Source organism: Muntiacus reevesi, chromosome 16, assembly GCF_963930625.1.
Source record: "Muntiacus reevesi chromosome 16, mMunRee1.1, whole genome shotgun sequence".
NCBI lineage: Eukaryota > Metazoa > Chordata > Mammalia > Artiodactyla > Cervidae > Muntiacus > Muntiacus reevesi.
The window spans coordinates 52,208,313-52,232,790 of record NC_089264.1 but is presented as its reverse complement, the minus strand read 5'-3'; the positions used below and the strand labels follow the sequence as shown (position 1 = coordinate 52,232,790).

Genomic DNA, 24,478 nt, shown 5'->3' with positions numbered 1-24,478 from the left:
TGAAGAATAAAAGCAGAGAAAGCTTATTGCATTTAAATCAAATTGAGAAATATCATTCTATACTTCTCTTATGCATGGCTTAGAGATAAAAATTGATTTAAAGCATGTAATCATTTTTTGTGTGTGTGCCTACTGGACCATGTATGGATTTTTAAAAGACAATACTGAAATTTTCAGATTTGGGATGAATGTGTTTCAGAACGCACCCTGAACACACTCAGTGTTCATATGACTTGTCCCTTTTCCCAAATCATATTTTGTAAGACGTATTTTTCACATTTCAACGCTGCTTTGCTTTCTAATCTTGTTACACAAGGTCTTTTCTCTCTTATAATGAGAATTATTATATAGAAGCATTTTCCAGGCATATTGAAGTTTATGAAGGTAACCAATGTTGTGACTTGTTTTCTCCTTGTGAGCTTAAACCTCACGGATTATTTGACATCTCGTATTTGGGAGGTAAGGCAGCTGTCCAAGTGAGTGAAGGGAATGGACCCCAGCGTAGGTATGTGACTATGGAGGTCTTGGAGAAATTAGCTACAACCTAAACTTTCCCTCAGCTCTTCAGCTCTACCAGGTACTGTGCTGGTCCTGGGAGTTAAAGAAATCTATAGGGTATGACATATCCTGCAAAAATATATAGTCATTTTAATGGAGTATGATAAGGATAGCAATAGAGTTGAGCACAGGTTTCATTGAGAGAATGCAGAGGGAGAGCCTCTGTCTCAAACAGAGCAAAGACAGGACAGCTGCTTCAAACCCTTCAGAGTCTTCCGAAGCTCTGTGCTACCGCATTTCTCATGGTACTGAGGTAGGAGTCCTCACAAGCTGATCGACTACATCAATAGCCACCAAAAAGCCTCAGTTAATCCTCCTTGACTTTGCATTTTCTCCCAACCTCTTCCTTCCAGTCTCATTGGAAGAGAGAGTGTCTGTCCAAGGCTGTTCTGTCTTCTTATGTTCCCTTTCTCTCCTCTCTTCTCTGAGTCCTTAACCCATCACTTACTCACTCTCTAAGTACAGTAGGCCTTTGACAGTCATGGGTTCCAGATCAAAAGTAATTGGAAAAAAATTCCAAAAAGCAAAATTTGAATTTGCATGTACCTGCAATTGTTAGCATTTATATTGTACTGTGCATTTTAAGTAATCTAGAGATGATTTAAAGTATTGAATATAACAGAGAATGTGTATAAGTTATATGCAGATTCTATGGCCATATTATACAAGGGACTTGAGCATTCTTGCTTTCTGGTGTCTGTGGAGAGTCCTGGTATCAATCCTCTGAGATACTGAGGGACAGCCATATTCAGCTATGGTTTATTTGATTCAGCAAATAAATTTGCATAATTCTGTTCTGTTAACACAAGATCTCTGAAAACTTACTATTCCCTTAGATATAATTCTCTGTTCCTTTTTCCTTTCATAGAGAAGATACTTTCAAGAGTAATAGTTTATGCGGGTTTTCATTTCTTTAACTTTCTAGTATATCATCAGTTCAGTACAGTTCAGTTGCTCAGTCGTGTCTGACTCTTTGCGACCCCATGAACCACAGCACGCCAGGCCTCCCTGTCCATCACCAACTCCCGGAGTCCACCCCAACCCATGTTCATCGAGTCAGTGATGCCGTCCAACCATCTCATCCTCTGTCGTCCCCTTCTCCTCCTGTCCTCAATCTTTCCCAGCATCAGGGTCCTTTCAAATGAGTCAGCTCTCCGCATCAGGTGGCCAAAGTATTAGAGCTTTAACTTCAACATCAGTCCTTCCAATGAACACCCAGGACCAACCTCCTTCAGGATGGACTGGTTGGATCTCCTTGCAGTCCAAGGGACTCTCAAGAGTCTTCTCCAACACCACAGTTCAAAAGCATCAATTCTTCGGCACTCAGCTTTCTTAATAGTCCAACTGTCACATCCATACATGACCACTGGAAAAACCATAGCCTTGACTAGATGGACCTTTGTTGGCAAAGTAATGTCTCTGCTTTTTAATATGCTGTCTAGGCCGGTCATAACTTTCCTTCCAAAGAGTAAGCTTCTTTTAATTTCATGGCTACAGTCACCATCTGCAGTGATTTTGGAGCCCAGAATGATAAAGTCTGCCACTGTTTCCACTGTTTTCCCATTTATTTGCCATGAAGTGATGGGACCGGATGCCATGATCTTAGTTTTCTGAATGCTGAGCTTTAAGCCAACTTTTTCACTCTCCTCTTTTGTTTTCATCAAGAGGCTCTTTAGTTCTTCCTCACTTTCTGCCATAAGGGTGGTGTCGTCTGCCTGTCTGAGGTTATTGATATTTCTCTCGGCAATCATCAGCATCCTGTAATCAGTCTTCATCTACCTCACCTCCAATAAAAGCATCTCACCACATTTACCAGTGTATTTTACCTCTCGGCTTCCGTGTGGTCAGTTCCTATCTTCATTGCACTCTCTGGAGTATTTGACACTCTGGACCAGTCCACCTCTCAGTGACTCCCCGTCCTTCCTCAACTTCCAGCAGGCCGTTTTCTCTTAGTATGCTCTTGTTATCCTGGTCATCCTTTGCCTGCTCCTAAAACATGTGTGCTGCCTTGGGTTGTATCCTCAGATCTCTTTCATTCTGATATTCCTGAGTGATGTTATTTATCATTTGAATCCCACAGTCCTTTTAAGCAGGTGTTTCTTACTCTGTTGGAAACCATACTCCTGTATCTCCCGCTAGGGTCTCCACTTGCGTTTGCTCAAGATACCTCAAAATGAACATGATGGTACGGAGTTCTCATTGCTTCCCAGCTCACTACATTAAACTGAATATTTTCCTGTATTACAAATCTTGATCAGAAGTGATCCACTCTGCCCTTCACTCAAGCCTAAAACCTGAGAGTCCTTGACCCTTCCCCTTTCCTTAAAGCCCGCCAGATTCCATCCTAGTTTTACCTTCTAAGTATCTCTAAATCTGTTCTCCACTTCACTTCTTTTTCCTGCTGCCTCAACTCAGAACCTTAGGCTACTCCAGCATCCTTTCTTCCTGCCTGCCTTTGAGCTTTACTCCTTTTGGTATTGCCTTTTTGCAGTCTCTGTAAATGCAAACGTATGCCAGGTCTTGTCATGGGAATTCTAGGGCATGGTGCTCTGAGTAATTTTTTTCTCAGAGAAGGGAGGAAAGGAACCTACCTAATGTACAGAGAGGAATGAACTGTCTCATGATCATTAGGCAGAAGATCCTTAAGACCAAAGATGATGTTTTGTGCTCTTTCTCCTTCTCAGCTAAGAAAGAGTCTGACATAGGCCTGGATGCCCAGTAAAGTCTGAATGATGATTTATACAGCAGAATTAAATTGATGATACTAGAATGCTGGGCTGTTACTCTCTTCCAGGTATAATCATAGAATAAAGAATCCACTTTAGATTTCTTAAGTATACATTCATTAGCTAGTATGTTGCTAGTCATTTTTTTTAAGAGTAAGGGATGATATCTGTATTCACATATATATAATTTACACAGACCCATTATAAAGAGTTTTCAGTCACTTAAAATTTCTAGTCAGTTACCAAACAATGAAAAAATTATATATGTATACATATACATACATGTACACATATAAACGCAAATACATGAATACATACTTTTAAAGGGCTTCCTGGTAGCTTGGCTGGTGAAGAATCTTGCCTGCAGTGCAGGAGACCCCAGTTCAATTCCAGGGTCAGGAAGATCCCCTGGAAAAGGGATAGGTTACCCACTCCATTATTCATGGGCTTCCCTGGTGGCTCAGATGGTAAAGAATTCACCTGCAGTGGGGAAACTTGGGTGTGATCTCTAGGTTGGGAAGATACCCTTGAGAAGAGCATGGCAGCCCACTCCAGTATTCTTGCCTGGAGAATCCCCATGGACAGAGGAGCCTGGTGGGCTATAGTCCGTGGGTCACTAAGAGTTGGACACGACTGAGCAGGTGATTTCCATAATCTTTCCTATTGTTGGTTGTGATTTCTGTTTGATTACTACCACTACTGTGGTATAAAAAAGTAGGTAATAGTTTAAGTTGAAAAGATATATTAATCCAGACATACATATATTTCTTGTTGCTGTTCTGTCACCTAGTTGTGTCCAAATCTTTGCTACCCCATATTTGGCAGCACGTCAGTGTTCCCTGTCCTTCACTATATCCTGGTGTTTGCTTAAGCTAGTATCCATTAAGTTGGTGATGCTATCCAACCATCTTATCCTCTGTTGCCTGCTTCTTCTTGCTTTCATTCTTTCCCAGCATCACGGTATTTCCAAATGAGTCAGCTCTTCGCGTCAGGGGGCCATAGTATTGGAGCTTCAGCTTCAGCATCAGTCCTTCCAGTGACTATACAGGGTTGATCTCCTTTAGGATTGACTGGTTTGATTCTCCTGCCTGTCCAAGGGACTCTCGAGTCTTCTCCAGCAGCATAACTCAAAAGCATCAATCTTTTGGTGCTTAGCCTTCTTTTTGGTCAGACTCTGACATCCGTACATGACTACTGGAAAAACCATAGCTTTGACTATATGGACCTTTGTTGGCAAAGTGATATCTTGGTCTTTAATACACTGTCTAGGTTTGCCATAGTTTTTCTTCCAAGGAGCAAGTGTCTTCATGGCTGCAGTCGCCATCTGCAGTGATTTGAAGCCAAAGAAAATAAAGTCTCTCACTGTTTCCATTTTTTTCCCCATCTATTTGCCATGAAGTGATGGGATTGGATGCCATGATCTTAGTTTTCTGAATATTCAGTTTTAAGCCATCTTTTTCACTCTCCTCTTTCACTTTCATCAAGAAACTCTTTAGTTCCTCTTCACTTTCTGCCACTAGGGTCGTGTCATCTGCATATCTGAAGTTACTGATATTTCTCCTGGCAATCTTAATTTCACCTTGAGCTTCATCCAGCCTGGCATTTCACATGATGTACTCTGCATATAAGTTAAATAAGCAGGGTGACAATATGCAGCCTTGACATACTCCTTCCCCAATTTGGAACCAGTCCATTGTTCCATGTCCGATTCTAACTGTTGCTGCTTGACCTGTATACAGGTTTCTCAGAAGGCAGGTAATGTGGTCTGGTGTTCCCATCTGTTGAAGAATTTTCCACAGTTTGTTGTGATCAACACAGTCAAAGGCTTTAGTGCATTCCTTGAAGCAGATGTTTTTCTGGAATTCCCTTGCTTTCTTTATGATTCAGTGAATATTTCTTAGTTTGATCTCTGGCTCCTCCGCCTTTTCTGAATCCAGCTTGCTTATCTGGAAGTTCTTGGTTCATGTATTGCTGAAGCCTAGCTTGAAGGATTTTGAGCACATCCTTGCTAGCATGTGAAATGAGCACAACTGTATGGTAGTTTGAACATTCTTTGGCACTGCCCTTCTTTGGAATTGGAATGAAAACTGACTTTTCCAGTTGTGGCCACTACTGATGTTCTGGCATAGTGAGTGCAGCATTTTAACAGCATCGTCTTTTAGGATTTTAAGTAGCTTAGCTGAAATTCAGTCACCTCCAATAGCTTTGTTCATAGTAATGCTTCCTAAGGCCCACTTGACTTTACACTCCAGGATGTGTGGCTCTAGGTGAGTGACCACACCATCGTGGTTATTTGGGTTATTAAGACCTTTTTTTGTATATAGCTCTTCTGTGTATTCTTGCCACCTCTTCTTAATCTCTCTGCTTTCTGTTAGATCCTTACTGTTTCTGTCTTTTATCGTGTCCATTCTTCCATGAAATGTTCCCTTGATGTCTCCAATTTTCTTGAGATTTGTAGTCTTTCCCATTTTGTTGTTTTCCTCTATTTCTTTGTATTGTTCATTTAAGAAGGCTTTCTACCAATCTCTCCTCGTTATTCTCTGGAACTCTCCATTCAGTGGGATATATCTTTCTGTTTCTCCCTTGCCTTTAGCTTCTATTCTTTTCTCTGCTCTTGTAAAGCCTCCTTAGAAAACCACTTGGCCTTCTTGCCTTTCTTTTTCTTTGGTAGGTTTTGGTCATTGGCTTCTATACAGTGTTATAAACCTCAGTCTATAATTCTTCAGGCACTCTGTCTACCAGATCTAATCCCTTGAATCTATTCTTTATCTCCACTGTGTAATCATAAGGGATTTGATTTATACCTGAATGGTCTTGTGGTTTTCCCCACTTTCTTCGATTTATGTCTGAATTTGGCAATAAGGAGTGGATGATCTGAGCCATAGTCAGTTCCAGGTCTTGGTTTTGCTTCTCCATCTTTGGTTGCAAAGAATATAATCAATCTGATTTTGGTGTTGACCATCTGGTGATGTCCATGTGTTCTAATGTTAATACAGATTGCCATGTATATATACATACATACTTTTTATGGTAAAATACATGTACATAGAAATTCAAAGAGAATTACTTTTTTTGTTGTTTTTTTTTTTTTTTTTTTTGGTCTACAGGGCAACATAGATCTTTAGGACCAAAAGATTCCAAGGTTAGAAGTCTGAAAATGGATGCCAGCATTTGGAGCAATGAGCTCATTGAGGTGAGTCTGACTTGACTGTGTTGTGATCAGCCAGAATCTGGGAGGAAATGTGCATTTGTTGGTGGGATGAGGTTACTTTAGGATCTCTCTGATCAAGATCTCGGCACAGTATAAAAAATGACTTATCGCCTGTTGTATAGTGGTAACTTTCTACCTTAACTTTCAGAATGCTTCCTAAATGAGGTGGTTATTTTAAAAATAAAAATAAAAAATGCAAGGAGCTGTAATGGCAATAACTACTTTAAAAGGCTTGGCAGCTCTTTTTAAAGCCAGAACTTATTCTCTTTCTTTTTAACCCAGCATGGATAAAATATCAGAACGGTAAATGAAAACATTTGGCAAAATTGACTATTCTTATCTCGGCCACACTCTGTCATTAACTGCAATCTTGTCTAACTTGCTGTCTCCCGCATCTATTCTGTGCTTGGGTGTCGGTAACACTCTCAACCATATTAGCCCACCTACTCAGCCATTTTAAATGAATCTGTCTCAGTTAGAGCTAGCTTCAAAAAGTAATAATGCTTTTGCTGCAATTTGTGTTGCTTGCAGTTTCTTTTCTAGTTACTCTTTTACCATTATTAAGAGCAGCTAGGCTGTTTAAATAGAAATATTGTCTGCTTTCACACTCTGTCTTGCAGAAAAAATTGGGTCTTTTTTGTATTTTTGCATATTTTACACTAAGCTCTGCTTTAATTTGTCACCTGACTCAGTTTTCTGCAGATTCAAAGATGTTGTTTAAATTGATACGTTTTGTCATTCTTTGATAATTCAGCTTTTTATTGTCATTGGAAACAAAAGAGCTAATGACTTTTGGGCTGGTAATCTTCAAAAAGATGAAGAATTACACATGGACTCTTCGGTAGAAAAGAGAAAAAATTTCATCACTCAGAAGTACAAAGAAGGAAGATTCAGAAAAACCCTTTTGGCGTCTCTTACCAAGGAAGAATTAAATAAGGTAACCAATGAAATGTAACAAAAGACATGGATGATAAGGTCTTTTTAAGCGTGTGCCAAGGGTTTTGAAAAAAAGTTAAAAAAATATTTTGCTGTTTCATAAAATTATTGTTTAATTTTATTTCCTTTTGTAACATTGCGCCTTAGATCTTTTACCTTCATTTCACTTGAGGATTCGTTATCAAGGGCAAGTAAACTTTTCCTCCCTCACTGGAGTTTCTATCTGATGTATACCACCCCAATTAAAGCTTGAACAACTTTCCCCATATTAGGGACAGTATACTGAACATGGTAACTTCAGCTGTGCGCTGCTGACTTGGTGTCAGCAAAATGGACTTCATTTGTGAGTTTATTGTTATTGACAGCGGTCTGTTCAGTGCCATTGATTGCAAGTGGCCTTTGCTGAGTGATTCTGGGTCTTCTTGTGACCATTCTATATTGCCCTTTTAGCAAAGAATTTGTTTAATATCTTGCCCTCCTTTTTAAAAAAAAAAAATCAACTGCTTCAATTTCTTGTGTGTCAGAAGGTTCTTCTATGTATAGATATTTAAAACATATACTTTTATATGCCTAGGGTATGCTTTCTTGGTTCTCAGTTCTTTAGAATGCATTCAGTGTCAATGCTTATTGGATAAGCATTCCCAACTACATAGCATTATGCTGAAAAATTTGGAAAATGAAGACCTTTTCACTTCTTCTCTAGAAATGATAAGATTTATACAGTTGTTTTATATTTCTCTTCTATTGGTTTAGTTTCCGTAAATTAGGTTCTTGCTTCTTTATACATCTTTGGTATTAGTAAAGTGAGGCCACCAATGGATTTTGAAGCAAGGATGTACAATAAATGCAGGATGCAGAATCTATACTTAAGGTAGGGGAGAGTCAGAGAGATGGGACAGAGGTAGGCAATCATATATAGGTTATTACTAAGTCATTTAGTTTTGTTCAGGGTGATAGTTTCATGGATGCTAATTTCTATGAAAATAACGGACCCATTTATACAAGACATGCATGAAATAATGATAACAGGGTATAACCAAGGGTTATAATTAATCTAGTTCTATGCACTGGAGGCCCATAAAAAATAAGTACATAAATAATAAGTTGTGGATTTGGGGAAGTAACTGGCAAGATTGGAGAACTAGGGGATATTTTCCCCCCAGTGGATTCTCTCTTTTTGATAAAGACAGGAATCTTGTCAGAGGGTAAATACTAATGACCCCAAAGGAGTTTTTTTCTGCCACACCATATAGATACCCTGAGCTAAGATATTAGATAAGCTTGGCTTTAATTACTAGCTGTTCCTTTCTTCTTCAAGATATGTAGGGATGTCTGTCTGTTAGGACTTACTACCACATTGGGCTGCTTAAAAATGGTACTCTTAACATCAGCAAATAATTTTTAAAAATTACTTTATTGAGGAAATACTGCTTAAAAATTGGCTCTGTGGTTGTCTTCATTGGAAAACTGTATATTTAGGTCCTCTACCCATGTTTTAAATTAGATTGTCTCTTTCTAATTGAGTTGCATGTGTTATCTGTATATTCTGGTTGCTAACCCTTATGCAGTATGTGGTTTGAATATATCTTCCCTTGTGCTGTGGGTTTTACCTTCTCATTTTGTTGATTGTTTTGCTATGCATAAGCTTTTTAGTTTGCTATAATTCCACTTAATTGATTTTTGCTTTTGATACTTGTGCTTTTGATATCATATCCAAAAAATCATTGCCAAGACTGATGTCTTTCCTGGTGGCTCAGCAGTAAAGAATCCACCTGCAAAACAAGTGCTGCAGGAGACGTGGGTTTGATCCCTGGGTTGGGAAGATTAGCTAGAGGAAGACTTGGCAACCCACTCCAGTATTCTTGCCTGGCAAATCCCATGGACAGAGGAGCCTGGTGGGCTACAGTCCATAGGGTGGCAAAGAGTTGGACATGACTGAAGCGACTTAGCATGCATGCAGAAACATTCATGCAAACAAAATATTTAGTGGATACTTTGTTACTGCATTTGAAGTATATTGAAGTTTCTGAGCATTGCCATTATCATAATATGTAAAATACAGAAAATATCTTCCATGGCAAATATAATGGATTTGAAGATTTGGAACATCACCGCAGTAAAACAATGAATAGACATTTGGTAATCTTCTGTTGAAATTTAAATTCGTGTAAACCAGGCCTTTGTTACCTGTTGGTTAGTTCAGGGCGTAATAATTATTAAGAAATATAAACTTCATCTCATGAACGAATTGGCAGACCTTCTTGCATTTTAATTGCTGGAATTATATCTTCTTCACTTAGAAGTTGTATTTTCTTTTATCGACCAGGCTCTGTGTGCCGCTGTGGTGAAACCAGATGTTCTGGAAACAATGGCTTTGCTGTTCAGTGGGGCAGATGTCATGTGCGCGACAGGCGATCCTGACCACAGCACCCCCTATCTGCTGGCCAAGAAGGCAGGGCAGAGTCTGCAGATGGAATTTCTCTACCATAACAAATTCTCAGGTTAGGCCCTCTCATGCCTCCATTAACCTGGTCTCTCCTGATAGACCCTTAAAAGGACTGAAGCTCAAATCTGTAAATTTCTCAAATCAGAAACACTCTTAGGATGAAAAGAAAATGTAATTATCAGAAAGACGGAAAATGCTTCTTAAGACCCATGTTTTATTTCCTTTCAAGGAAAAGTTTAGGAAATCAATCTTTTATTCGCCTTTAATCATCTAAATGGAAGATTAAAATAGTTAATCTCATGTAATCATTTTCACTAAAATTAAATCCAGTTTTCATGTATGAATAATAAACGCAACCAAAGTGCTTATTTGCAAATTTTATGCAAAGCAAAATAAATGTCTCTGTATCTTTATTCTGCAGTATATTTGAAGTAGTTTTTCTTCTACCTCAGAACTCACCAACATATTCATAAGCCAAGGGAAAATTGTTTACATTTCAGATTTCAGATGTGGTATTTCTATAATTTTTCTAGATTTCCCTCAACATGACACATATTCTGAAGGTGGATTAAATCAAGAGTCCTCCCAGTCTACGTTCCTCTGTGACTTTTTGTATCAGGCTCCTGCTGGTGCTTCTAAACTGTCTTCAGAAAAAAAACTGCTTGAAGGTATCTTTTCTGCTCCTTTTAGATTTTGTCATGATAAAATTTTATTTCATTATCAAAACAATTAGGTTTAAGTTTTGATATTTTTCCCCGTGAGATGTTAGATTTGATCTTGCAGTAGAGAAATATTTATTTTTTGAGGATTTATAAATGCTTCCAGGCACAAATATTATTTCATGCACTGCAGCAAAGATTTACTACTGGTTCGGAATGCTGAGTGAATTCTCAGCAGAATTCTCTGACATCTACCTCAGAGACAACCAATTCTACTTCAGGATTTAAGAGTTGTTCCAAAGAAATGTGAAACTCAGCCCCTTCCCTTCGGGACAGACCCCCCAGCTGGGGAGATAATATAGATAAATGTCAACATGTAGGAAGAACAGACAAGTCTTTGATTTATATTCTGTCAGCATACTAAGTGGTCTCAAGTAGTTGAGTTTGTTCTGATTGTAATTGTGCGTGTCTATGTAAGTAAAATAAAGCTTAAGCATGGTTTCCAAGAAATGATGTGAATTAATTGATTTAACAACCTGTTGTAGGTTTGTGGCATTGATCTTAGCAGAATCATTGGGGAAATTTATCCATTTCACTCCTTGTGTCAGGCATGTGCTGGGCATTAGGAAAAATGAGTAAGACACAGGCTAATGTTATATACATTCAAACTAATATTAGAAATGTAGGCAGGAAAAATATAATGCGCTCTGTCTTACTAGAACAGAAAGAATTTAAGAGAGATTTAGTTATGCAGACCAACTGATGGTGGACTTCAGAGACTCGGAGGACAGGTATTAATTCCCTAGTGATTCCCTCTGATTACTTGATCAGAGGAATAATAGGACGAAAAACTCACTTTATAGTGTTAATCCTGATCTTCATACATTTGAAGAGATTATTTCAATTCCAGGCTTTATTTGTCCAAAAAAGAAAATTATAACCTTTAGCAGAATTATACTGGGATAAACTATACTTTATTAGTTTTTTGGTCTTTCCTAGTGACTCAGTAGTAAAGAATCTGCCTACCAATGTAGGAGACATGGGTTCGATCCCTGGGTTGGGAAGATTCGCTGGAGAAGGAAATGGCAACCCACTCCGGTATTCTTGCCTGGGAAATCCCATGGATGGAGGACTCTGGCGGGCCACAGTCCATGGAGTCACAGAGTCAGACAGAACTTAGTATCTAAACAACAGCAAAAACCTATAAACAGTAGCTCGCCTTTAGGGAGCATGTACTGTGTGTAAGGCATTGCTTTAGGCTTTTTCTGTGTGTTCAAACTATATGGCTGATTCATGTCAATGTATGACAAAACCCACTGAAATGTTGTGAAGTGATTGGCCTCCAACTAATAAAATAATATTTAAAAAAAAAAAAAAAAGCTCTCAGGATAGTTGCTATTATGCTGGTTTCACATGAACAGTGGAGGAGCTCAGCATGAAGCGGAGTTCTGCACTTGATTTGTGTTGTAATTGTTACGGTATGACTTTGGCTTTGGTCAGGGTGATGACCAGCTGACACTAGATGGCAGAGCATCTTTATTCTTTGAGTTTAGGGTTTTTGTTTTTTTTGTTCTTTCAGCAAATTTATTTTCATGTCTGTCTTTTCTCAATGTAACCAATAATAAATGATGAATTTTAGAGATTTTCTCATCTTCCCATTGCTCCTTATCAGTATTTAATACTTACATAGTTGAATGTTGAGTGATCAAGAGGGAAGAAGTACCAGAACAATCTGTGAAATGATGATAGCAATTATTAAAATAATTGAGTAACAGGGCAATTACTGTACTTGTTAAGAAGTGTACAACTTTTCTAGAATGTTTCTTCTAAATTGCAGGATATATTAATCTACCCTTCTAACCACTTATACAAAGATGAAATAGGAAGGAAATCTGAAATACGAGCTTTGCTTCCTAAAGCTTCTCAATATATCATAAGTATTCTGCAGGCTAAAAATAAGGTTTTAGTTATTTTTTGACAATTCTGGTTATAATATTTATAAACTTATCAGTTTGTTTTACTGTTTTCTTGAAATATATTGCTTTTCTTAATCACTTAAGAACTGATGTTTCAAATTTGTAACTAAATCAGTTTTTCCTTTTATAAAAGATAAGTTCACTAATGGATTTTGTTGTTGAAATTTATTTCAAAAAACAGAAACCAGTGCATTCTCCATATTTGTAATTTAATTAGGGATGTTTTCTCATTTTGGAGCATTCTGTTTTAAGTGATATATACTTTGATGATGGAGCACACAGAAATGATTTCATTGGATAACAATCTGACAATGTAACAGCAAGGTATTCTTTGACAGTCTTCATTTCTTCCTTCCAATATGTCAGCAAGGTCTGTCATTTTAACTCAGAATAGACCGTGAATCAGCTGGCTGCTCTCCATCTTCACTAACTGCGTCTGAACCTCAGTCACCATCGTGTCCTGCCTGGGCTGTAATATCTTCTGCCCCAGGCCATATCTGTTTACTGGTTAACATCTCCCCTGGCTGCCCTCCAAACCATTCCTCCAAACAGACATAGTGATTGTTCAGAATGTAGATCAGACCATGCATTTCCATTGTTCAAGTACAGTTGGTGGCTTCCCATGACAGGATATGACCCTTTTCCTTATCTGACCTAAAAGACCTCCTCCTGCTTTCCCCTCTTCATCTTACATCCTTCCTTCCTACCCTGCCTGCCTGGCCACACTGGTTTCCTGTCTGTTCCTGCAGCGTGCCCGCTCCGGACCTTCGCAGTGGCTGTTCACTTTGCAGAGAGCACACTCTCCTCAGCCTGGCTGCCTCTCACTTCTAGGGGGTCACTTCCGGGCCACGTGGTCGGGGAGACCTCCGTGGCAGCCTCCTAACATGTGGGCCCACTGCTGGTTCTTCTCGCTCATAGCATGCTGCTCGCTTCCACTGTGGCTCTCGTTGCATGAACTGGATCCTTGTGTGATCTGCTTCTCCCTCCTTCTGGAGTGAAAGCTCGTTGAGGCCTCAGCATTCTCTGGTTTATTCAGCATCATCAAGTCTCTGGTGCCTAATAGAGTGTCCACACATAACTAGTCATGTGCAAATATTTGTTGAATAAATGGGCTTTGCTCTAACCACATTACTGCCAGTGTAAAAGCACAGATGACTTTATATATATGCAATAAAATTTTTATTGAAGTATAGTTTCTATATGGTATTGCTTAGGGTTTACAGCTGTATGATGTAGCAATTCACAATTTTTAAAGATTAAACTCTATTTATAATTATTAGTTACTATTTTTTCACCTGTGTATAAAAATATATAAGTGCTGACACAAAACACATTTTGTTTGGGAAGAGCCTACTTAAAAACATAGAAGAAAAAGTTGAATTAACAAGAAACAGAGTTTTGGTGGTTTTTTTTTTTATTTTTTTCTTTTCTCTTTCCATCAAGATTCTGCAGCAGTGGTACTCCTGTTGAGCACCAGCTTTATGGAAAAATTGAATTATTTGGAAAGATTTAGAGATTAAAGTGTGGTTGTCACCTTTGCCTCGGAACAGCAAGCATCTGGACTGCATCACTCCATCAGGGCTTGTCAGGATGGCCACAGAGCAGACTGATTAAAAACAAAGAAAAAAGTCAAGGAATAAAATGCATGCAAGTCCTTCAGAGAGTTACAGAGGCTTCAAATTGTCAGTTCAGATTTTCAGGATTTGAAGTTCTTCTAGCCTCTGGTTATGAAGACTGATCTGTATTTTTCTTTTTCTCCCCAATTTAGTGTTCATGAAAGGAAAGATTGATAGCTCTTGTTAAACCTAAGTGCAGAGCTGAATAATAGCATCCTGATTTTGTTTTCTGTTTTCTCCCCTCAACTGTATTATTTTCCCTTGGCATCTTACCTTGATTTGTTGACAGTGTTTGAGTTTTAAAAAGCAAGTGGTTGATATGGTTTACTAGAAACTCTGTATTATCTGTTTATATTTAATTTTATGAGTTAGTATTGAGGAATTTTGAAGATCCTTTGTTCCATAAATGCCTAGCTTGCATAGTTTAAGAGTGTTTCTTCAAGGCTGAAACATTTATTTTAAATGAAAGGAATCCTAGTGAATATTTCTGTTTTCTGTGGATGCTGAATGCCATCAGTTTGGAAAATTCTTCATCAGGAAACAACTTGATGGTTTAAAAAAATTATAGTTTCACCTGAACTCTCTCTCATTTATTGTGCACATATGTATTTGAAGGCATGACCTCTGCTGTACTCTGGCGCATTTAAACAATGGACATACATGCTTCAAGCATGTATCAGGCACGGACAGGGAGGTTGTGAAGTAGATAGAAGGATACCTTCCCTAGTTGACTGCTTGGGTTTTACTCCCAACTCTGATGCTGAGTACTTATGTGATGTTGGTCAAGTCCATCAACCATCTTGTACCCATGAACAGGTTAAAAGGAAAGGAGCACATAATCATAGAACTGACCTAATAGGGTTGTTCTGAGGATTCAATGAGTTAATGCATATAGGATGCATAGGAGAACATACGACACATACATATGATGCTAAGAGGATGAGGACAGGGAGGAATGGTAGCAGAGATAACAGGTGTCCATATACACAACTTGCTTCTGGTTTCCAGTTAGCCTTTCGGTTTAGGAATATCCTACTGGTGGTAAGCTAACAATCAAGTTAACCATACTCTAGTAACCATATCACTTCATTGGAATATTTCAGTAGGTCACCTCTGGAGTTCTTTATCTGTGCATAGGTAAATTGCACTGTTTTTCTGCCCTGATCTAAAGGTCAGGTTTGAGTAGAAGGAAAGAACAACCCCTCCAGCTGATCCAACCACCATAATAAACAGGACCTCTTGTCTTATAAACACCTTGTGTCCTGAGGGTTGTCCATTCTGTGGCCCCAGTCTTGCTTATGGTAGACATCTTCTGGTAACTGATTAAGCAGTAAAACTTGCTCTGTGGCAGAGAGGGTGTCCTGTCTGAATTAGCTCAAGCAAACCAATGCCATCCAGTGTAGTTTTGTTAAAGCTTTCTGATTGCTTCCCAGATGAATAGAAATGTCAAAATTTCCTATCATGGCTTTGTTGTTATAAATCCTCAGAGGTAATATCTATGCCTGCTTTGTCTGACCTCTGGCCTATTTTCACTTAAAAAAATGAAGTTCATCAAGGATTATGGTGATGATGCTACAAGGTTAAATCTCCTCAAGCCCATATTTCTAACTTAAAATGAGTTTGTACTCACCTTTTTCAAGAGGTCTGTCATTTGTTTCCCGTTAGAATTAGCATAATTAGGTTCTGCATTTACATTTACTTTGTGGATCATGCATTTGACACTTGTTTAAGACCTTCCAATGTCTCCCACTTGTCTACTGAGAAAGGTGCAAACTCCGGAATACCTATCATGTAGGACTCCTGGGGCCTGGCCTCTGCCGTGAGCCTGCAGTCTTGCTTCCCAAGTCCTAATTTCAGATGTACGCTCTTTCTTCGGCCAGATAGGTTTTTGACAGTTCCCCCTTCGCATGACTTTGCTCACAGTTCTTCCTCAGAATTATGGAATGACTGGTAGCTCAGTGTGCGCTTTTTGCTACTTTAGAAACACACCTTTTCCACATAAATGACTATTTCGAAAGCCGTAATTTGTGTGAAGTTTTTTCTTAGCACTTCAGTCTGAGGGTAGCTCCCTTTCAGAATGGGTCTGGTCTCTGAAAGGCCCACCTCAGATGAGGATGAGAGAGAGAGAATTCTCAGTTAAAGGACAGGCAGTTACTGGAGAAGGGAACGGCAAACCACTTCAGTGTTCTTGCCTTGAGAACCCCATGGACTCAATGGGCGTGGGTTTGGGTGGACTCCGGGAGTTGGCGATGGACAGGAAGGCCTGGTGGGCTGCGGTTCATGGGGTCGCAAAGAGTCGGACACGACTGAGCGACTGAACTGAAGTTACCTTCTTACTGTAAGACCAGCTGATATTTTCGGCCCTTATTTTATTGCATCTCTTTCTGTATTTAGTGTTGGTAGTCATTTGTTTCTGAAATGCTCACCCCTTTTCTGTTTGTGCACTCTCTCTTCTCATTTGTTTCACTGCCTTCGTGAACCCTTCTTTACCCATTGTTCCCTAAATTCCCTCAGATTTTATCCTTGGTTACTGTGCATTTTCAGCTACTACCTGTACTCTAAAGACTTTCTGGTTATTGAGGCTGTTTCTTGCCCTGAAGATTCAAATCCACAGGGTGATCTGCCTAATAGGTATTCCTGTTTGAATTTCTAGGAGATATCTTTCATGTAGTGCGTGTCCAAGGAAATTCAGATTACATGCACTAAAACCATTTCTACTTTATTTCCTTTTAGGTAAAAATAGGCATTTCTGCCCACCTTGTAATCAAAGCTAAAAATGATTAATAACCATTAATAAGTTCTCTCTTACTCCCCATGTCCCATCAATAAATGTTTTATCCCTTTGGAATACAGGAGTGCATGTATGCATTGCTCTCTCCCCTCCTCCCTGTCTCTCTTGTCCCCATCCTCTCCTATCATCCCATCGCCCCCTTACCCACCCATTATCCTACTATCCCTGTGGTACTACCTGCCTCGGATGGTCTTCATCTTTCACGTTTGGCAGAGTCCCGACAGGTCTTCTGCCTTCAGCCTCACCTTCTCACATCCATGTTGCACAGAAAGCAAGTGTGCAAAATTTAAATCTGCAATTTCCTTCTGATGAAACCATTTCAGTGGCTTACCATCAACTCTCAAAGCTAAGCTTAGCAGACATTTCTGAAAAGGGCCAGATAGTAAACGTTTCAAGCTCTGCAGGTCAGATAGTCTCTGCCCTTGTTGCAAGAAAGCTGCCCCAGGCAATCCACAAATGAATGGGTGTGGCCCTTTCTCAGTAAAACTTTTTGTTTACAAAACAGGTGTTGATCTGGATTTTGCCTGCAGGCCACAGTGTGCTGAACTCTTAAAAGATGAATTTCAAATCCTCTAAACAGAGCATTTACTTCCCTGGTGGCTCAGACGGTAAAGCCTCTGCCTACAATGCGGGAGACCTGGGTTCGATCCCTGGGTCAAGAAGATCTCCTGGAGAAGGAAATGGCAACCCACTCCAGTACTTTTGCCTGGAAAATCCCATGGACAGAGGAGCCTGGTAGGCTACAGTCCCTGGGGTCGCAAAGAATCAGACACGGCTGAACGACTTCATTCAAACAGAGCATTAGGCCTTCCCTGGCGGCTCAGTTGGTAAAGAATCTGCCTGCAATGCTGGAACTGCTGCTGCTGCTAAGTCACTCCAGTCGTGTCTGACTGTGCGACCCCACAGACGGCAGCCCACCAGGCTCCCCCGTCCCTGGGACTCTCATGTCCAACTCTTCGCAACCCCGTGGACTGCAGCCTTCCAGGCTCCTCCGTCCATGGGATTTTCCAGGCAAGAGTACTGAAGTGGGGTGCCATCGTCTTCTCCGACAGTGCTGGAGACCTGGGTTCAATCCCAGTGTAGGGAAGATCCCCTGGAGAAAGGAATGGCTGCTCACTCCAGTATTCTTGCCTGGGAAATCCCATGAATAGAGGCGCCTGGCAGGCTGCAGTCCATGGGGTCGCAGAGTTGGACACAGCTGAGCTACTACACTACTACTAAACAGGACATTAAGGACATTTATTTTTTGCATACTTACCCAACATCAGCCACAGTGATACTTTTTACCCTACATTTTCCCTTCCTAATGCTGTATAGACATCAGTCTTTACCATGTCAGCATCGTTTTGTGTGGTCTCTTTATCGATTTGCCTGTTTCTCTGGTCATCAGTGTCATAGTTATTTTTGTCTTTCACATCCCCGGCTACTAGGTTGTAAATTTTTTGAGAGCATTAAGTATGACAGTTTCATATCCCATGCTGCAGTATCATGCTCTTTATACAAAATAGGAAACTAATACATCCATTTATTTGAATCCAGTTATTTAGGACCATATATTTTAAATTTTGATTTATGGTATAGCTCAATTTATTACTTGTTTTGTTTTAAATTCCTAGAGACAAGTAAAAAGTGGTGTGTTCTGGAAGGCGGCTTCTTGAGTTACTATGAAAATGATAAGTCTACCACACCTAATGGCACCATTAATATCAATGAAGTCATCTGCCTGGCTGTGCACAAAGAAGACTTCTGTTTAAATACTGGGTAGGTCTATCATTAAACGAGTAGGAGCTGAAAGTATTTTCTGATATGTATCATACCAGTTAATAAGTGTTTTATCATCATTTCAATTCTTCAGTTGCTTCTTACAGAAGAGTTTGGTGGTTTCTTGAAGCCTACTCATTTTTCAGCTTCTAAAAGTTCCTTAGGGAATTCACTAAAATGTGGGAAAATTAAAATATTTCATTAGGTAATATGAAAGGTTGACATCTTCATGTCAAATTTTAAGTAAGTTTACATCATTCCATTTTGGCACATGTAGTCCGATAATTTTTATGATTCGCTCACTGTTTAATATAGTGATTTAATGATAAAATTTAGGCTTTCATTAAATGTATCATGGTTAAAATGGATGACAAAAAAGTGCAATGGTAATGTTCACAATAAAATAACTTATGCATATTGAATAGCATATTGAAATACTAGATTTCTTAGATCTATTTTGACATTTTTATGGCCTCAAAAAGTTTTAAAGAGTAGACATTATTTAACATATTCGACTCACAAATAGTTTAGTAGGATTCTGTGAGGACTTTTAGAAATTGACCCTCTAAGATATTTGGTATGAAAGTTTCTTACCACATTTTGTAATGTAATTTAAAAAAAAATAAAAATATTAAAATGTGCAAAAATCAGTTATGAAACTGATAAAAGAGCATAGTATTTTAATAAAAAGTTTTATATGAGAAAGGGAAGAGATTTGTAAAGCTATGTCATTTGTATAAAATTATATGAAATACTGAAACATTTTACTGTTATCACATAACGACCAGTACGTGATAGTTGAATGACTATTGTTTTCTAGTAAATCTAACATTTTGTGAACAAAACTGGTTATGTATTGATTTATTACTTTAATCTTAATGGTGCTTTTATTCTAAATGATTAAACAGTTTAATGTGGCTTACCATTAAAAAAAAAAAAAAAGACCCTGATGCTGGCAAAGGCTAAAGGTGGGAGGAGAAGGGGACAACAGAGGATGAGATGGTTAGATAGCATCACTGACTCAATGAACATGAGTTTGAGTAAACTCCCAGAGTTGGTGATGGACAGGGAGGCCTGGCGTGCTGCAATCCATCGGGTCACAAAGAGTCGGACACGACTGAAAGACTGACCTGAACCGAACTGATGGAATGTTAAATGTACTCTATGTATTAAATTGTTTAAACAATTCAAATAATTGCTATTAGTTTATGTCAGCATATAATCATATTCAAAAATAAAATATTCTTGGTAGAATGTTACTGATAAAAGTAGATGTGCAAATGAAAGCATTTATAATGAGATGTGTTTAAAAAATACTTACTACAGCCAGATTGTTAGTCACCTTCAATAGCATATTATAAAATTTGAAATTGATAATGTAGCAACTGAGGAGTCATACACATTCAATTTTCAGAAGAGAGCTGATGGCTAGAGTTTAAAGAAGATTGGAAAAAGAAAGATACAATTAAGAGAGTGTAGCTAGAGGAGCAAATAATTAAAAAGAAAAACAGCGAGTTGAGAGACTCTTAAGATTGAACTGGTAGCATTCAGTGTGTGACTGAATGAAATGCTGATGTCAAAGGGAAGATAAATTAGGATTCCAAGTTTTTATTCTTGTTGATGAGGCAAATGGTGATGCCTGTAACTGGAATGTGAAGGAGATAGCAAGAGGTGTCTGGTGAGAAAGAGAAAGAGAAGGATGATCAGTTTAATATAGGGTATTTTGAGTTTTTGTTTTTAGGTAATGGCAGCAATCCAAGTCTATGCCCTGACCAGTAACGCTGAAGAAGCTGAAGTTGAATGGTTCTATGAAGACCTATAAGACCTTTTAGAACTAACACCACAAAAAGATGTCCTTTTCATTATAGGGGACTGGAATGCAAAAGTAGGAAGTCAAGAAACACCTGGAGTAACAGGCAGATGTGGCCTTGGAGTACAGAATGAAGCAGGGCAAAGGCTAATAGAGTTTTGCCAAGAGAACACACTGGTCATAGCAAACACCCTCTTCCAACAACACAAGAGAAGACTCTGCACATGGACATCACCAGATGGTCAACACCGAAATCAGATTGATTATATTCTTTGCAGCCAAAGATGGAGAAGCTCTAGGCAGTCAGCAAAAACAAGACTGGGAGCTGACTGTGGCTCAGATCATGAACTCCTTATTGAGAAATTAAGACTTAAATTGAAGAAAGTGGGGAAAACCACTAGACCATTCAGGTATGACCTAAATCAAATCCCTTACGACTATACAGTGGAAGTGAGATATAGATTTAAGGGACTAGATCTGATAGAGTGCTTGATGAACTATGGACAGAGGTTCGTGACATTGTACAGGAGACAGGGATCAAGACCATCCCTAAGAAAAAGAAATGCAAAAAGGCAAAGTGGCTGTCTGAGGAGGCCTTACAAATAACTGAGAAAAGAAGAGAAGTTAAAAGGAAAAGGAGAAAGGAAAGATTTACCCATTTGAATGCAGAGTTCCAAAGAATAGCAAGGAGAGATATGGAAAGCCTTCCTCAGCAATCAATGTAAAGAAATAGAGGAAAACAATAGAATGGGAAAGACTAGAGATCTCTTCAAGAAAATTAGAGATACCAAGGGAATATTTCACGCAAAATGGGCTCAATAAAGAAATGGTATGGACCTAACAGAAGCAGAAGATATTAAGAAGAGGTGTCAAAAATACACAGAAGAACTGTACAAAAAAGATCTAAACGACCCAGATAATCACGATGGTGTGATCACTCACACTTACCTAGAGCCAGACATCCTGGAATGTGAAGTCAAGTGGGCCTTAGAAAGCATCACTATGAACAAAACTAGTGGATGTGATGGAATTCCAGTTGAGCTATTTCAAATCCTGAAAGATAATGCTGTGAAAGTGCTGCACTCGATATGCCAGCAAATTTGGAAAACTCAGCAGTGGCCACAGGACTGGAAAAGGTCAGTTTTCATTCCAGTCCCAAAGAAAGGCAATGTCAAAGAATGCTCAAACAACTGCACAATTGCACTCATCTCACACGTTAATAAAGTAATGCTCAAAATTCTGCAACCCAGGCTTCAGCAATACGTGAACCGTGAACTTCCAGATGTTCAAGCTGGTTTTAGAAAAGGCAGAGGAACCAGAGATCAAATTGCCAACATCTGCTGGATCATCAAAATGCAAGAGAGTTCCAGGAAAACATCTATTTCTGCTTTATTGACTATGCCAAAGCCTTTGACTGTGTGGATCACAATAAACTGGAAAATTCTGAAAGATATGTGAATACCAGACCACCTAACCTGCCTCTTGAGAAACCTGTATGCAGGTCAGGAAGCACAGTTAGAACTGGACATGGAACAACAGACTGGTTCCAAATAGGAAAAGGAGTATGTCAAGGCTGCATATTGTCACCCTGCTTATTTAACTTATATGCAGAGTACATCATGAGAAACGCTGGGCTGGATGAAGCACAAGCTGAATCAAGATTGCCAGGAGAAATATCAATAACCTCAGATATGCAGATGACACCACCCTTATGGCAGAACATGAAGAAGAACTAAAGAGCCTCTTGATGAAAGTGAAAGAGGAAAGTGAAAAAGTTGACTTAAAGCTCAACATTCAGAAAACTAAGATCATGGCATCCGGTCCCATCATTTTATGGCAAATAGATGGGGAAACAGTAGAAACAGTGACTGACTTTATTTTGGGGGGCTCCAAAATGACTGCAGATGGTGACTGCAGCCATGAAATTAAAAGACGCTTACTCCTTGGAAGGAAAGCTCTGACCAACCTAGACAGCATATTAAAAAGCAGAGACATTACTTTGTCAACAAGGGTCCGTCTAGTCAAGGCTATGGTTTTTCCAGTGGTCATGTATGGATGTGATAGTTGGACTATAAAGAAAGCTGAGCACAGTAGAATTGATACTTTTGAATTGTGGTGTTGGAGAAGACTCTTGATGGTCTCTTGGACTGCAAGGAGATCCAGCCAGTCCATCCTAATGGAAATCAGTCCTGGGTGTTCATTGCAAGGACTGATGTTGAAGCTGAAACTCCAGTACATTGGCCACCTGATGCGAAGAGCTGACTCATTTGAAAGGACCCTGATTCTGGGAATGATTGGGGGCAGGAGGAGAAGGGGATGACAGAGGATCAGATGGCTGAATGGCATCACCGACTCAATGGACATGAGTTTGGGTAAACTTTAGGAGTTGGTGATGGAGAGGGAGACCTGGTGTGCTGCCGTTCATGCGGTCACAAAGAGTCGGACACGACTGAGCGACTGAACTGAAATGAGCATATACTTAGTGTGTTCCAAGAAATACTTGGACTATGGATGAGCAATGAAGGAAAAATTCAAGTTATGTGATATTACCCTATTTTTATCTAGCCTAAGGAGATGACATTTTGGCATAGGATGAGATGATGGAAGGAAAGTTTGTGAAGATGAGAAGAGAACTATTTAGGGAACTTTTGGGACAATGTTTGCTTTAAACAAAGGGTCAGAATAAATCAAGAAGGAGTGATCTCAGAGGGCAGAGGAGACAGAGGAGAGCCCCCTGCCGCATCAAGGCATCAGCAAAGTCATGCCATCCATAGAGTGGTTAGTCATAGAATATTCTGTTTGTCTGATCCAGTGTTTTCCATTTAATTCATTTGGATAAAATACAAACCAGCAACAGAAAAATACGATAGGTAGATGGTAGATTGATCTCACGCTATTATTCAGTTTTCAAAGGCAATTTATTTAAAGACTTGATCTCTGTGTTATTTTTTTTCTCATTAAAGCCACACATAACCAGCAGTCCTTTTTATTCTTATGTCCTATAGGCCCATCTTTACTTTTGAGATTTATTTACCCTCAGAACGTGCATTTTTATTTGGAGCTGAAACATCTCAAGTGCAAAGAAAATGGACAGAAGCAATAGCCAAGGTATTTATTTTTTTGTTAATTTTTTATTGGAGTCTAGTTGCTTTGGGCTTCCCAGGTGGTGCTAGTGGTAAACAACCCGCCTGCCAGTGCAGAAGACATGAGACCTGGCTTCAGTCCCTGGGTTGGGAAGATCCCCTGGAGGAGGGCGTAGAACCTGCGCCAGTCCTCTTGCCTGGAGAATCCCATGGACAGAGGAGCCTGGCGGGCTACAGCCCGTGGGGTCGCAGAGAGTCAGACACGACTGAAGTGACTTAGCACGCGTGCACACAGATAGTGTCTTTACAGTGTTGGGTTCGTTTCTGCCACACAGCAGACGGAATCAGCCGTACACACACATCCAGCCCGTCCCTTTGGCACTTCCCCTTCAGGTCACAGCAGTTCAGTAAGTAGAGCTCCCGGTGCCACACAGTCTGTTCCCATTAGTTATTTTATATATAGTGTCAGTAGTATTTATTTGTCAGTCTGTATCTTCTAATTCCTCCCCTTTCCCCCTTGGTATCCATTTATTCTCTCCATCTGACCAGGCGATTTAAATATTGTTTTCTTACCTAAATCCAGAGAAGCTTCTTTACCTTTGGAGGTTCATGAAAATTTTTTTAAAGATTCCAGAAAGCATGTTCATACTTAATTAGGATTTCATAGGTTGTAGTCAAACGAGGTTAAGAGTTACCTTTCTGAAGCCTTAAGCAGAGAAGAAATTAATGTAGGATTTTGGAGAGGTCATTCTTACAATTAAGGCCATACCTTGATGGTGGAGATCTTTTCATTATTGTGAAGTCATTTCTGTGTATGTCTTTTTATAGGTAGATTTCTTATTCATAGTGTACACAAACGGGAAAAGAACAGATTCAGTAAAAGATACAAATGAAGACAGACATTG

The 24,478-nt window shown here is 39.3% G+C and overlaps 1 protein-coding gene across 2 annotated transcripts in view; it reads left to right on the top strand.

Annotated features, from left to right (window-relative positions):
* The window catches only part of ARAP2 (ArfGAP with RhoGAP domain, ankyrin repeat and PH domain 2), a 186,895-nt gene that overhangs the window by 75,984 nt on the left and 86,433 nt on the right, over positions 1–24,478 (top strand). For both annotated transcript variants that reach the window (XM_065907507.1, XM_065907508.1), the window contains exons 12-17: positions 6,392–6,477; positions 7,250–7,432; positions 9,758–9,932; positions 10,411–10,545; positions 18,536–18,680; positions 23,496–23,598. In XM_065907507.1, coding sequence (XP_065763579.1) covers positions 6,392–6,477; positions 7,250–7,432; positions 9,758–9,932; positions 10,411–10,545; positions 18,536–18,680; positions 23,496–23,598 — 827 coding nt within the window. The remainder of the gene's footprint in view (positions 1–6,391; positions 6,478–7,249; positions 7,433–9,757; positions 9,933–10,410; positions 10,546–18,535; positions 18,681–23,495; positions 23,599–24,478) is intronic.